General features: G+C 35.2%; 1 protein-coding gene across 7 annotated transcripts in view; it reads right to left on the reverse strand.

Moving 5' to 3' along the window:
• The window catches only part of TMEM161B (transmembrane protein 161B), a 73559-nt gene that overhangs the window by 28838 nt on the left and 29651 nt on the right, over positions 1-15070 (reverse strand). For 5 of the 7 annotated variants that reach the window (XM_025389331.1, XM_025389329.1, XM_025389327.1 and 2 more), the window contains 2 exons: positions 4429-4512; positions 1801-1898 (listed from right to left, as the gene is read on the reverse strand). Coding sequence is in view for 3 of the 7 variants with exons in the window: in XM_025389327.1 (XP_025245112.1) it covers positions 1801-1898; positions 4429-4512 (182 nt within the window). In the remaining 4 variants the exon portion in view is untranslated. The remainder of the gene's footprint in view (positions 1-1800; positions 1899-4428; positions 4513-15070) is intronic. The other 2 variants (XM_025389332.1, XM_025389330.1) reach the window with 1 other exon arrangement.

Consider the following 15070-nt stretch of genomic DNA (forward strand, 5'->3'; position numbering starts at 1 on the left):
GTGGCTCACGCCTGTAATCCTAGCACTTTGAGAGGCTGAGGTGGGCAGATCACGAGGTCAGGAGATTGAGACCATCCTGGCTAACATGGTGAAACCCCGTCTCCACTAAAAAATACAAAAAAATTAGCTGGGCGTGGTGGCGGGCACCTGTAGTCCCAGCTACTCGGGAGGCTGAGGCAGGAGAATGGCATAAACCTGGGAGGTGCAGCTTGCAGTGAGCCGAGATCACGCCACTGCACTCCAGCCTGGGTGACAGAGCAATCCGTCTCAAAAAAAAAAAAGAGTCTAAATGATACTAGACAAGTGATTTATATTGCTCTTCACTGATATTTTTTAGTTCTAGGACATGCTTTACATACACATACAACCTTTACAGATGTAATAATAAACCTTCACGTATTTCGAAGCCACCTTGTATCATAAAATAATACTATTTGAGATGCTAGACCTCTTAAGATTTTTTGATGGTGGTATGATTTAACCCAAGAAGGGTCAAATTACATAATGACACCTTATTTGACATTATCAGAATTATTTTTAAAAAACACGCATCATTTCATTTATCACATAAACCAGTGGTTCTCAAACCTAGTCAAAAATCAAAATCACTTGGAGCACTTTTAAAAATGTAAATTCTCAAAACCTACTCTACATTTACTGAATCTTCAAGGATGGGAGTAGAGAATCCATTTCAAAGAACTCATCAAGTGATTTTGATATATCCCAAAGTTTAAAAACCAGTGTTTTAAATTATATCACCTTAGATGCCTCTTCCTTCTAAGATTCAAATAATTTCATATTAATATCATTTTAAACTAGAATCATCGTAGTCATTATATAATTACAATAATTGAGACACTACAGTTCTATAATTTATAGGAGGAAAACTAAATGACCTATTTGGAAATAACAAATGGATGAAAGTAAATCCTGAATAAGTAAATTTTTCTGATTTCTAATTCAGTTCATTATTCTAAAACCATTTTCCTTTCTAATATATGTGAGAATTGAATTACTCTAAATATGGGTAAATCAATAGAAATACAGTTGGAACAATACAGTTTGAACTGTGCACATCTACTTATATGCAGATTCTCTTCCACCTCTGCCACCTCTGACCAGCAAGACCAACCCCTCCTCTTCCTTCTCCTCCTCGGCCTACTGAAAGTGAATATCACAGTGATGAAGACTTTTATGATGATCCACTTCCACTTAAGAGGAAATATATTTTTTCTCCCTTATGATTTTCTTAATAACATTTTCTTTTCTCTAGCTTACTTTATTGTTATAATACAGTATATAATACATATAACACAAAAAATATGTGTTGATTTTTTATGTTATTGGTAAATCTTCTGGTCAGGAGTAGGCTGTTAGTAATTAGGCTCATGAGCAGTAAAAAGTTGTATTCGATTTTTCAACTGCATAAAAGTAGGCACCCCAACCCCTGGGCTGATCATGGCCAGACATTTCAAATGCAGTTTTGCAAGCCACATTAGAAAAGGGCAGGCTGAAACAAAGAGTAAAAGGAAGTCTAGAATTCTAGATAATAAAAATTGACTGTGATCTCAATCTAATAAACAGAAACTGCATAATAAACTTGTGTAAGTTAGCCTCTTCCGAAAATAGGAAAAATAATACAAGTTAGGTGAACAAAAAAAGAAATTAAATTCAAATGAAGTCATTTGAGCATCTAAGTTCTTAGAAAGATTCCTTATTCTGTATAATGGACTTAATGATTAATCACTACCGTAATATAAAACTGAGATTCATAGAACATTTTACCAAGATTTCCCTTACCTAAAGTATCCACTTCTGTAACTGATTTTGTTTCTAGATGAAGGTCAATATCCTTTGGAATGGTTAATGGCTTACTTTCAATGTGACCATTATATTTCCTATAAAAATCAGACAAGTGACATAAAAAACAAGTTACCTACACTGTTATCCAAGTGCTTGTTTCAAACTAATTACAAATGAAGTTTTAAATTTCACAGTGTAAAGGCAGAATTCCTAATATTTCATCAATAAGGATGTAAGGTACTCAAAGGTAGTTTTAAAAAGGGTACTATAAAATTTGAATGTAAATTATCATGTGAATATACAGATTACCAGGGAAATAATTACCTAAATTAGTTACTGCAACAGAACCTTTTTTTCTAGCTTAGCATTTCACACCCATTTCTCCTACTCTCTTTTTTCTTTAAGCACAAGAGTAAATGCAAATGAAGACAAAGTACACTTCTCCTTGAAGTGACGTGTATAAACACACACACATACATACATATAAACAGACCCGGAACCATATGCAAATCAGAGTTGAAGAATTATATTAAGATTTATCTGTATGAGAAATTCAGAAACATGAAAGACTAACTTGCAATAGTTTTTACTAAAAATCACAGATGAAGGAAAACAAATTCTTCTGGTGTATCTGTATGATTTCCAAATTTAATTTTTAAAGACAAACATATAGAAAGTAATAAACTAAGGTTTCAATTTATTATGTTATGTATTTCTTTAGACACACAGTTGCCCAGGCTGGACTCAAAATTCCTGGGCTCAAACAATTTTCCTGCTTCAGCCTCTGAGTAGCTGGGACTACAGGTACACACCCCCATGGCCAGCTTCAACTAAGTTTTAATACTATTAATCTCAATACTGAAAAACAACTTTGCATTTATCCTTGAATAAAAAACTGGGAAGCCTCAGGAAAAAATAATTTCATGTCAATAAACCAAAAAATAATTCTTGTTACTAGGAATAAGACAGCAACGTTAATGTATCTTTTTGTAACTATAAGGCATGTTCAACCTATTAAAAATTACTCTGGAACATAATTATTCATTACAAGGCATTATAATAAGGATTCAGGCCAGGTGCAGTGGCTCACACCTGTAATTCAACACTTTGAGAGGCCAGGAAGATCGAGGCGCGAGGACTGCTTAATCTCAGGGAGACCAGCCTGGGTAACACTAGGAGACCCTGTGTCTACAAATTTTTTTTTAAAAAACTAGCTGGGCATGGTGTTGCATGCATCTGGTCCCAGCTACTTGGGAGGCTGAGGTGGGAAGATCATTTGAGCCTAGGAGGTTGAAGCCAGATGAGCCAGATTTCTGCCACTGCACTTTGGCCTGACTGACAGAGTGAGACTCTTTCTACATAACTAAATTTTATAAATGTTGAACATGGTAGCTATAAATAGGTGGAAGTGGAATAGTTAAAAAGAAACAGAAACTAAAAACTAACCTGGATTCAAATCCTGGTTACCAGTACGTAACCTTACTAGTTATGTGAACTTGGGCAACTCATTTAATATCTCTGATCAATAGCTTCTCATTAATAAAGAGTAAATTAAATTATTAGCTAACACTCTTGGTTTTTTTTGTGGATTAAGTAGAACTGTGTATAAAAGTGCTCTGGAAACTATAATGTTAGGAAGGACTATTTTATTAAAGAACTTAACTACTGGACTAAAAAGAAGGAAGGTTTACTATTAATATTCCAATGAGCTTCCAGGTATATTTGTAATGATAAGTGAAAAAGGATGTTAGTAAGATTTAAAAAGACAGTCTTTTCAAATTTCCAATTTCATGCCAAATAATCATTAATGTTTAATTATTTTTTAGCTTCTATAAATGTATTAGGCTAGGTTAGCATTTTTATGATATACATGAGAAACATGGTTATAATTTGTTGTCAATCAATCATGATTTCAGAGTCACAGGGGACCTAAGACGTCCTCTTGGATCCCCAGTTGAGAAAACTACAGTCCATTCAGAGAGGTAATTAATATGCACTCTCCCTAAGAATTCTATTTAAATAGAGATATAAAATTTTAAAGTTGGAAGGATTATTCAAAACATTGTTTTGTTTACTCTTTCCATCTCACAGATGAGGCTACTATGGTCTGTTCTGTGAGGTTTATTAGTAGGCAGTTCTCTTCTTAAACTTTAAACATGAAAAGAACATTCAAGAGCTGATGGCACCTACATAGTTATATTGTCCATCCCTTTTAATTTTAAAATGAGGAAACTGAGGCCAAGAGCAGGTTAATTTCCCCAATGTCATAATACACAGTAGCAGCAAAAACTGGAAAATAACCCAAACCAACTGACATCTTTGATGAATTGTAGGATAAAGATACGGGTTATAAGTCTCTCCCCAATCAACCCCAACTACATTTTCTTTAGTATGATGGCTATATTGTTTTCATGATTTAAACAAAGAATAAAGTTAACCATTCTTGAGTAAAATAATCACTATTTTGTGTGTATATATTACTACAGATTAGATTTTCATGGGTTTTGATCTCAAATTTATCAACTACTTACAACATAATTGGTATGTTTCTTTACTCAAAGCATAAAATATATTTATATAAATTGTGTTAAATATTTAACACTTTACAAGCTCAGTAAAACTTACCTATCTTTTTTGCTTTTCCCTTTTTGCTGTTTCCCTGCAAGAATTCTTAATTCTTCTTCTGTAGGATGTTGATACCACCTCAAACTAAGCAAAAAAAGAATCCTTTTAAATAAAGCGCTTAAAATCACCAGAATTATTCTTTATCCTATATTTATTAAGTTTTATATTTGTGAAGACACTGTCGAGAAATATCAGGTGAAAACTGTAATCTGAAACAAATACTACCTCTTAAACTTTAAAAGGGTTTAGATAAACATCCAGCAGACACTTACCAACCACTTACTAGATGCCAGGTCCAGCAATGCCATTTGTATTTATATTTCTTACAAATGACAATGTATTAATACATATTAAGATTATACAAGCTTATTATTAAAAGTAAATGGAGTGAAGTCTGTAGTCAAGTGGGCAGGAGCACATTAATTCTCTACTAATCCCTCATTTGAAGGAACTGAGAATTATCTTAAAAAGAGAGTTGTTTGAATGAACTCTCATGTTTACAGGTAGTCTTTCCTTTCTTTTGCTTTTTTAATTTAGTTCGAGAATTCTCAAACTTTACGTGTAGAATAATTAGAGAAAATCATTGTATTACAAAACACTTTACTTTTAGCTATATCTAACCTTCCTCAGGTAAGGATCCAACAACTGGTTGTATTCCTCTCTACCACAGTCAAAATACTTTAATCTGAAGTGAATACTCAAGATCCAAACTAAACAGTTATTCCCTCCCAAGCACCAAGTGGCTCATCCTGAATTTCATGGCTTTCCTAGTCGTACCAACTATCTACCAAGCACTTAAATTTGATATTTATATCTTATTTTCAATGTGCCCTCTCCACATGTTATTATTAATTCTGTTTCTCATCTCTTAAAATTCTAAACTCTGCCCTACTGCAGAGACCTTACTTCAGTGTATCTTCCTCTGAACATCTGACTACTGCAAAATTCTCTCACTGGTATCCTCCCTGCCTTCCTGTGGACACATTACTCATCAAATCCATCTGAGCTTACCTCTAGTTATTGTTTTCTTGTTTTTTCACCTTATAGAAAGGTGGACCACCTTTACTTATTTTCCATAATACAAATCTTATCAAGACCCATGTCTGTTTAAATCACTTCCAAGGCTCCTCACAGAGAAAAGCAATGAATAAGGCAGCTAGGCAAAAACTTTGACAAAGGCCCTATTATAGAGGAAGAAATCCATCTAGTATGCTAGACCCCCCAATTCTTCAATTACAAAAATCTAGAATTTTTAAATTTGAAATTTCCCAATTGCTGTTACCCCCCGCCCCCCGCAAATAGAGATAGGGACTCACTTGGTTGCCCAGAGGAGTCGCAAACTCCTTGCTTCAAAGGATCCTCCCTCCTCAGCTTTCCAAAATGCTGGGATTACAAACATTAGTCATGGCACACGGTCTCTTTGATTTGCTGTTTTAAGAACACTGCAGGCCAGGCGTGGTGGCTCATACTGGTAATTCCAGAACTTTAGAAGGCTGCAGGATTGTCTGAAGCCAGGAGTTTGAGACCAACCTGGGCAACACAGTGAGACCCTACTTCTATAAAACATTAAAAAATTAGCCAGGCCTGGTGGCATGCACCTGTGGTTGGGGGAGAGGATGAGGTAGGAGGACTGCTTGAGCCTGAGAGGTCAAGGCTGCAATGAGCCATCATTGTGCCCCCGCCCTCCACTCTGGGCAACAAAGTAAGACCCTATCTCAAACAAAAACAAAAACAAAAAAACACACAAAAAACCCAACAACTGTAGAATTGGCAATCTGAGTACTGACTGAATATTTGATGATATTAAAAAATTATTATTAAAAAAGTTTAGGTACGATAATGAGATTGTGGTAATTTTAAAAAACTCATTATTTTTGATACATACACTGAAATGTAAAGTGGGGTAAGTACAGATGAAACAAGTTTGACCACCAGCTATTAACTGTGATGAGTACACAGGAATTCATCATTGTATCTACTCCTTGCATACTTGAAATTTTCCATTAAAACATATATTACAAGGCCCACATCTGTATGGGAGTCATGCATTATCTCTTGCTTCTACAGCCTTTCATGATCTGACCGATGCCTACTTTTCCAGGTTCACCTTCAACCATTTTCATTTGAAGGTGACACTTTCTGGCTTGACGAAGTGACATTTTCTTCCTCACAAATTCTTTCATCCCTTGGTGCTTTCTGCATATATTCTTCTCTCCTTGTAAACACCTATTTCCCTACTTGGCAAACTCTTAATTTATCTCTTAGTGTTTACAAGCAGTCTTCTTGTGGTATAATAAAAAAAATACATCTGCTCTTTGTCCCCAGTTCTTGACACGGAGTTTTAAAAGTCCTTATAAACACAAGAGTGGTAGAAGTATCTCTGTTATGCTAATGAGGTAGGTCAAGGCGGGCCCCAGATAGCTGCAGGATGGAGCTGATTATCAGAAACACCAAGCACAAGATTAGAGGGTCAGGACTTTCAGGAACTTGACCTCCAGGGATGGGTCCTGGAAATTGAGTTGGATCATTGAAATCAATTCTGTATCAATGACTTAAAATTGTACCTATATAATGAAACTCAAAAAAACTCTGGACATCAAAGCTCAGAGGAACTTCCTGTTGGTTAACACATTGATATGCCCAGAGGGTGACATCCTCAGACTCCAGAGGGAAAGAAAGGGCATGGAAACTCTGCTCTTTCCCAGACCTAACCCTATGTGCTTCCTTTAAATAAAACTGTAATAATAGATAAAGCAGTTTCCTAAGTTCTATGAATCATTCTAGCAGATTACTGGACCTGAGGGGATCATGGGAATCCTCAGATTTGTAACCTACTAATAAGTCAGAAGTGCAGGTGGCCTGGGTACCCTGAAAACTTGAAGCTGGTATCTGAAGTAGGGGCAGTCTTATGGAGAACTTGGCCTTTAACCTGTGAGATTTGTACTAACTCCAGGTAATTACTGTCAGAATACAAGCGTAGCATATCCAGGTGGTTTCAGGTAAGTTGGATTAAAATTAAAATGGAATGTTACCCTAAGTGAAAGATTCTTGGATAAAAGATTTTATGGCTTTCTTGCTTTTTGTATACTTCAAAGCTAGTAGTTATTGGCATATAGTAAGTGCTCAAAAAGGATAACTGAACCAAAATGAATTCAGTTCTTTGCTTAATGAATTTAGGATAAAAAAAATATATATCCCAATCTAAAAGTCCCTAAATTACAATAAACAGGTAAGGAGGCACTTCCTGAATTTATACTGAAGTCCAGAATTTTAACTTACAGAATTGATTCTCATTATTCGTGGTAGTTATGTTTTATAAAGTCGCCACAAACACTGAACCATTGCTCCTAGGGCAAATACAGGGTTAGGTTCCTGTGAGCTTCCGGTCATAACATTTTCATAAACTGATCAATACCCAAGCTTGTTTTATGTGTGTTTCTGTTTAAATATATCTTATTTAATATATATCATTGATTCGCTAACATTGAATTCACAGCCAAAAGCATAATTCATCCCTGAGCAAAGCTTATCTAATACTAGTAATCATTAAGTATAGCATTTTTTTTTGAGTTCTGTGCGTCATTCCAGCAATTTTTTTCCATAAGGCAGCCTTCTTGTGCTTAGGAATACTAGACACTACCACCAGCACTATGCTTGGGGGTCATTTTAAACAGCAAGATCACCAATGAAAAGCAAAATTGTAAAAAAAATGGGGCCCTAAACAGATAATAAAAAAGAGATTTGTTTACAGTATGACAGCCAAAACAATAAGGCAGACTGTTGCCTTGTTAGACCTCAACCAGGAGCATGCACGTACAGACCACTCAAATTTTTCATCACCGTCTATGTCCATGAATGACCACAAAAACACTGATTTTGGAATTACAAATACATTTTAGCAAGTAGGCAAATCCCAAAACAAAATCCACAAATAATGAGGATGAGTGCATAACATTTAGAACAACACTTATAAGAAATAACTCATATAAAAGAACATGATCCAGAATAACTCATGTATAAAGACTAAAATCAGTTGTTCAGCTCTGAGAAATAGTAATTAGTGAAAGAACTCTCAGCATAGGAAAAATTAGGTTTTATTTAGAGCCCAATAGTAATGAAATATTTTAAGACACATTCTCTACCTTTTTTTTTTTTTGAGACAGAGTCTCGCTCTGTTGTCCATGCTGGAGTACAGCGGCGTGATCTCGGCTCACTGCAAGCTCCGCCTTCCAGGTTCATGCCATTCTCCTGCCTCAGCCTCCTGAGTGGCTGGGACTGCAGGCGCCCACCACCACGCCTGGCTAATGTTTTGTATTTTTAGTAGAGATGGGGTTTCACCATATTAGCCAGGATGGTCTCAATCTCCTGACCTCGTGACCTGCTCACCTTGGCCTCCCAAAGTGCTGGGATTACAGGTGTGAGCCACCGCGCCCAGCCTTAAGACACATTTTCTTTTTAAATATACTCATACTTGTTAAATCTTATTTTGTAAACTCATTTCTCTAAAATGGCTTAGATTTATTACATTTCCTATGGAATAACTCAGGGTTATTGTTATTAGTGAGAATTATTGTTCAAAGTTGGAATGAATCTAAGGATGCGTGATACTTTTAGGGTCACTTCTAGTCTGTAACTCACCTACCCATTCATTCATTTATCAGTCACTTAGGGAGAATTTTCTGTATTCAGATACTCTGCTAGGCAGAGGAGATATAATCACAACCAATTAAAGCCAAAGCCCTTGCCTTTTTGATGGTTATATTCCAGTTGGGGGGTAAAATTTAATCAATTGAATAGTGAAAAATAAATTTTAATCCCACATGAAAGAATGAAACAAGTGGTGAAAATGTGAGAGACAGCCTTAGATATTAGGTGAGGACGAACTTCTCTGAGACATTTAACCAGCAACCTTAAGAATGAGAAAACAGAGGAAGAGCATTCCAGGCAGAGAACACCAAGTCCAAAAGCACAGAGACATGAAAGAACATAAGACACTGCAGTAACTAAAAGCCAATGAGGCAAGAGCTTCAAGGAGAAACATAAGAGGGGGCTGAAGAGGTAAGACGGGAACAGATCATGCAAAGGCTAATAGGTCATAGTATGGACTTTAGATTTTACGCTAAATAATGGTCTCAAAGCAATGTAGATAAATAATTCAATTCACATTTTAAGATCCCTTTCATTGTTCTGTTAATTAGAAGGAGACAAGGGCAGTGAATCAACAGGTCTTGCTGATGGACTAAAGGTAGAGAGTGAACAAAAGTAAGTAATAAAGGATAATATCTACATTTCTGATTTGAAGATGATGGTACATTTTCTGATATGGAAGAGATCAGGAAGAAATCACGAACTTAAAAATGCTGAGTTTTAAGTACCCATGAGACATCAAGTAAAAATGACAAGAGGGCAACTGCATATTAGAATCTGTAGTTCAGAGATAATTTGAGGTGATTATATAATTGTGATATCTAAATCCATAGGGATTAATAAAACCAACTAAAAAGGAACTAAAAGATAGTGTAACACTAGTTACTGAGAAAGTGAAAAAGTAAAGTTTATGTAGACAACATATGAACAAATTTGGCTACAAAGGGAAATAAAGCAATGGCCAAAAACCAAGAAATGGATATGGAGGGGCTTCGTTTTTTAAGGAGGAGAGAGGTAGAGCTGTGACTTCTTTATTTGTTGTTGTTACTTTAAATGGGAGAACTTTTTTTAAAAAAAAAGTGTGTGTGGTAACAGGAATAATCCAACTGAAATGGAGCAGGTGATAAAATATATTTTACAAATTTAAAGATAAAGAAGATGGGCTGCACATTTAACCAGAGTTGTGGTTTGGTAGTATACAGATGACAGTGATGGGCTCTGGTTTCAAGAGCTTAGGGTGAGGCTGAGGTAGGGATGCTTAAGTTTTCGAGAGAAAGGATTTAGGTTGAAAACGTTGTCTGAGAAGTACAGCATACAAACTCTGTCAGGCAGTATAAAGCAGCCATCTAAGGTCTGTGATCATAGATTCCAAGTAAAATCCAGAAGTACAGTTTCACAATTTTCTTTAGCAGTCAGTGCTGCATATACAGTTTGATTCCATATGTTATGGTTCCCAGCTACTACACTTTGTATTCTGGTCTCAATTTCCAGTCTTTTCCTTTGCTATTAGGTGGTATGTCTATCTCAGTAAAATGACTGCCTGCTTGCAACTGCTGCACTATGCGTGCCTTTCTAATATGGGCTTGGAAGACAGATACAGATATAAAAGTCATTAGAATGCAGCAAGTCAATGGTCACAAAAATACAATTAGAGAAAAATGCTTTATGATAATATGTTAAGCAAAGAACATGATGTAAAATTAGACATAAAATATATCACAAGCATGAGGGGAAAATATGAACAGAAACAATTAGAAATACAAAAAAATTTACAAAGTGACTGTCTTTGAATGACGGGAATATAGTTCATTGCCTTTTAATTTTACTTATCAATTTACTATATTTTTCCACATTATAGATATGTACTGTTTTTGAAATGGGAAAAATATATATTTCTTAGAAAATAGAGAGTAAGTATTAACAGAATCTCACTTAAAAACTCAGTTGGGTGTGGTGGCTCACACCTGTAATCCCAGCACTTTGGGAAGCTAAGGCAGGAGGATTGCTTGAGCCTAGGATCTGAAACCAGCCTGGGCAACACAGCAAGATCCTGTCTCTAAAATAAATAAGTCTCTCATATTTAAGTTACATATACAACTTTTCAGTACATAGCTTTTACCTTGGCTACTTGGTGGCTTTTTTCACTTATGCTCAGATTATCTGCAGTGACTCTGATAATAAAGCCAATCTGATATTGTACTCTACTAAATAATTAAAATAATTTTTCAATGATCATTCTTACATAAACCTCTAATGTAAAACATTATCAGACTACAACTCATACTAAAACAGTCCAACACCACTGAAAAAATATGTAGCAGAAAATAATGTCCTGACCTAGACTTTATTTTTAAAATTTAAGTAGCATTTATAGTGTTTTAGAAATTTGAAAAAATAAAACTTTTAGAAATTTAAAATAGAAACCTAAATGTGAGCAAACACAGAAAAGCATAGTTTTAATAGCGCAAGCTAAATAAGCTTTAATACATAATCATATAAAACTCTATTTCATGATATACAACATAGGTCACTGCTGAATGTTTATGGTCCCCACCCCCCCAAATTTTTGTGTTGAAATCTAACCCCCAATTTGATATTTGGAGGTGGGAACTTTCAGGAGTTACTAGTTCATGAGAGTGGAGCCCTCATTAATAGGATTACTGCCCTTTTAAAAGGAGGTCAGAGAACTAGCTTGTTCTCTTTCCACCAGGTGATGATACAAAAAGCAGTCTGCAACCTGAGACAGGGTCCTTACCAGAACCTGACCATACTAGCATGCTGACCTCAGACTTCCAGCCTCCAGAACTGAGAAATACATTTCTGCTGTTGATAAGCCACCCAGTCTATGGTACTTTGTAACAGCAGCCCTAACCTACTAAAACAGTCACTAATGACAGTTTTAGTCTCCATTCTAAATCTCTATAATTTTGACCAGTGGCGGGGAGGCTTAAGCGAAAACAAATACCACTTAAAAGCTAGACAATCTTTCAGCATAAGTAGCTAAAATACTATTTGTTATACACATTATATACACTTGTTGGAAATTTTGATAGAATATCATGAACATTCTGGAACTGGAAGTTGGAAAAGCTAAGGCGAGGAGAGCAAGGACTCAGGCATTCCATAAGGGTGCTAGCTGAAGGTTTAAACCTTTCCCTTAGGTCATGGGTCCCACCTACTGTGCATTTGAATAGTAGGTTTCTCTCACCAAAGGGAACTTGCAGATTACTGGATCAGGCAACATGCAATAAAGAACAGGCACAAAGAATTAGAGCAATTGAGCAATTGAATATGAAGGTGATATAACACCCTCTTTAATCGATATGGGATGAGACAAAAATCAGAATAAATCTGACCATAATATATTTTCAGTGAGGGACTTATGAAGGGAAACAGCAGACCAAAGTAGTTTTAGGAAGATAAAGGGGTAGAGAAAAATGCATGAGGTTTGAACTAAGCAATTAGAAAAAACAGAAAGCAGGTTCAGCAAGGAAGCTATCACAGAGAAAAAGCAGTATCCTACTCCTCATGCAAAACCCACTATTCAAATGTACAAAGAATATAACCTAACACTTACCTCTCCAAGAAAAGAGGGGCCAAGCAAACTTCAAAACAAAAAGGAACTTTTATTACAATACAAAGTAGTGAATACTCTGGCTACAAATCAGTGGTATGTGGGACATGATAAGAACGTCTTTAACTGATATGACCAACTGTTAGAACAAGTGTTCCTTATACGAGGGAAAGCAGTTCACAACAGAGAAGCAACTTCTTAGGATTTTTATTCCCTTTTAGGAAGGAAAGAGAAAGAGATAGTGTGAGGGCATTAGGTTCTTAAACTCTACTTAATACTTAGCATGCTTTTGGTAATCAAATGCTGATGTGCCTTTTAATTTACTTTAAATAAAAGCTGATTATGTTGTCGTGAAGAATCCATAAGAATACAGCAAGTGAAGTGCATACTACTTATAACCTGAAGGATATATTCTAAAAGACAAAGTATGGCTCGAAAAACAAAATAGAAAAGGAAAATAATTTAAATAAATTACCCTGTAAACTGCCAACAAAAGTCACAGTGATTGTAAAAAAGTTGTATTTGTCTCCCTGACCAAATTTAAAACTCTGTTCAAGTATGACAGCTCCAGGACAAGATGTGGAACTGATGAGCAGCCATAAATCACATAAATACTAGACTGTGAATCAGACTTTCAGTTTCATTTATCAGTGTGTGAAACTGAGTAAATCATTTAAAACTTGTTTTGTCATTTGTAAAAATGGAGATATCACCTATGGCAGAAAGCAACTAGGTACTCACCAATCTTGTTTTTTATATCATAAGTATTATTTCCCAGCCTCCCCAGCACTTTGGCCAGAACTAGTCACAGGGCCCCAACCTATGCAATGTGGGCAAAAATGATGTATCTACTTCTAAGTTTGACACTTTAGAATATCCTGAAAGATCCACAGCTTACTCTCTCTTCACTCACCAACTGGCACAGCAATCTAGCAGGGGAGTCTAAGGTAGCAGGGGGAACAGAGGAGCCATAAGGGAAGAAGGACAGCTCAGAGGATAGCTGAGCCCTTGAGTCATCATTTTGTGAAGGACCTACCTGGAGAGCTGCCCAATCCCTTTCTGATTCCCCATTTGACCCTGCTTCGTGTCTGAATAAACTGAGAAACTTTCATTAATTTTATAACACTGAGATTTTGGAAGCTGCAACATATCACCACGTCTCCCTAGCTCAATGAACAGATCTAAATGAAACAAAACATTTAAAAATTGTATCAGTATAAAGAAGTTTTAAACAATTATAAGGATAATATTAACGGAGTTAAACCAGACTAAAGACTATACACAGTTTCTTTAAAAAAAAAAGTTTAAAAGAACAGTCTAAAAAAATAGTAATAGCAATATGTGTTATTTAACAAGAGCTAGAAAATAAGTCAATTTTTTAATATTAAAAATCAACAAACTGCTAATTTGTAAGTAAAAGCTGCTTATTCCATCAAGTATAATTGCTTATTTTATCAAGGAAAATGGCTTACTCATTAAGTCAACATACAACTGTCCCCAGGTATCTGAGGGAAATTGAGGGTAGGTGGGGGACCATCCAATACCCACAACACCCCTTCCAGGATACCAAAATCCAAAGATGCTAAAACTCCTTATATAATGAAAGTTTTTATTTGCATATAAACTATATATTCTCCTTTATACATTAAATAATATCTAGGTTTCTTATAATACCTAATACAACGTAGATGCTATATAAATAGTTTTTATAGTGTTTTTTTAAACTTAAATTTGTATTTTTTTTCTGAATATTTTTGATCCACGATTGGCCGGTCAATGAGAGACAGGGACGGATTATTTGACACCAAAAGAGAAGCCATAACTAAAAAAAAAGAACATTTATTTACAATTTAGGATACCAATGGAAAAAATGAATATTAACATGATATATACAGAAACAAATTTCTTCTGTCATACTCATGATTAATCTCTGTTATCTACACATCTATTTACTTGAATAGTTCTTTTAAATAGTTCTATTCAATATAATCACTCCCAAGCCAGCCTATTCAATATAGTCACTCCGAAGCCATCCTACACTATTCATCGTTGTAAAAAAAAAAAAATCATGATCCTCTCCTTAAATTCCTTTAATTCCTTTAAGCATTTATGGACCCTAAAGAATGCTCTCAGATTTATCAACCCAACTGCATCATATGATTTAAAATGCAAACTGTCATTTCTGATCAGTAATATTTTTACATAGGCAATTCAATTTATAATTTTAGGTTTTTTTCTGTTAAAACAGAATCATTATATATTACAAAAGGCTCATAAAACAATAATTATGCCAAAAGGATAAAATCAATAATTTTATTCAATTGAGATAAATGACAACATGACCTCAAAATTTCAGGATTTAACATTAAAAAAGGTAAATAATCTTAAAAAAAAAAAAAATTGAGAGGAAATGAAACTACC

Source organism: Theropithecus gelada, chromosome 6, assembly GCF_003255815.1.
Source record: "Theropithecus gelada isolate Dixy chromosome 6, Tgel_1.0, whole genome shotgun sequence".
Lineage (NCBI taxonomy): Eukaryota > Metazoa > Chordata > Mammalia > Primates > Cercopithecidae > Theropithecus > Theropithecus gelada.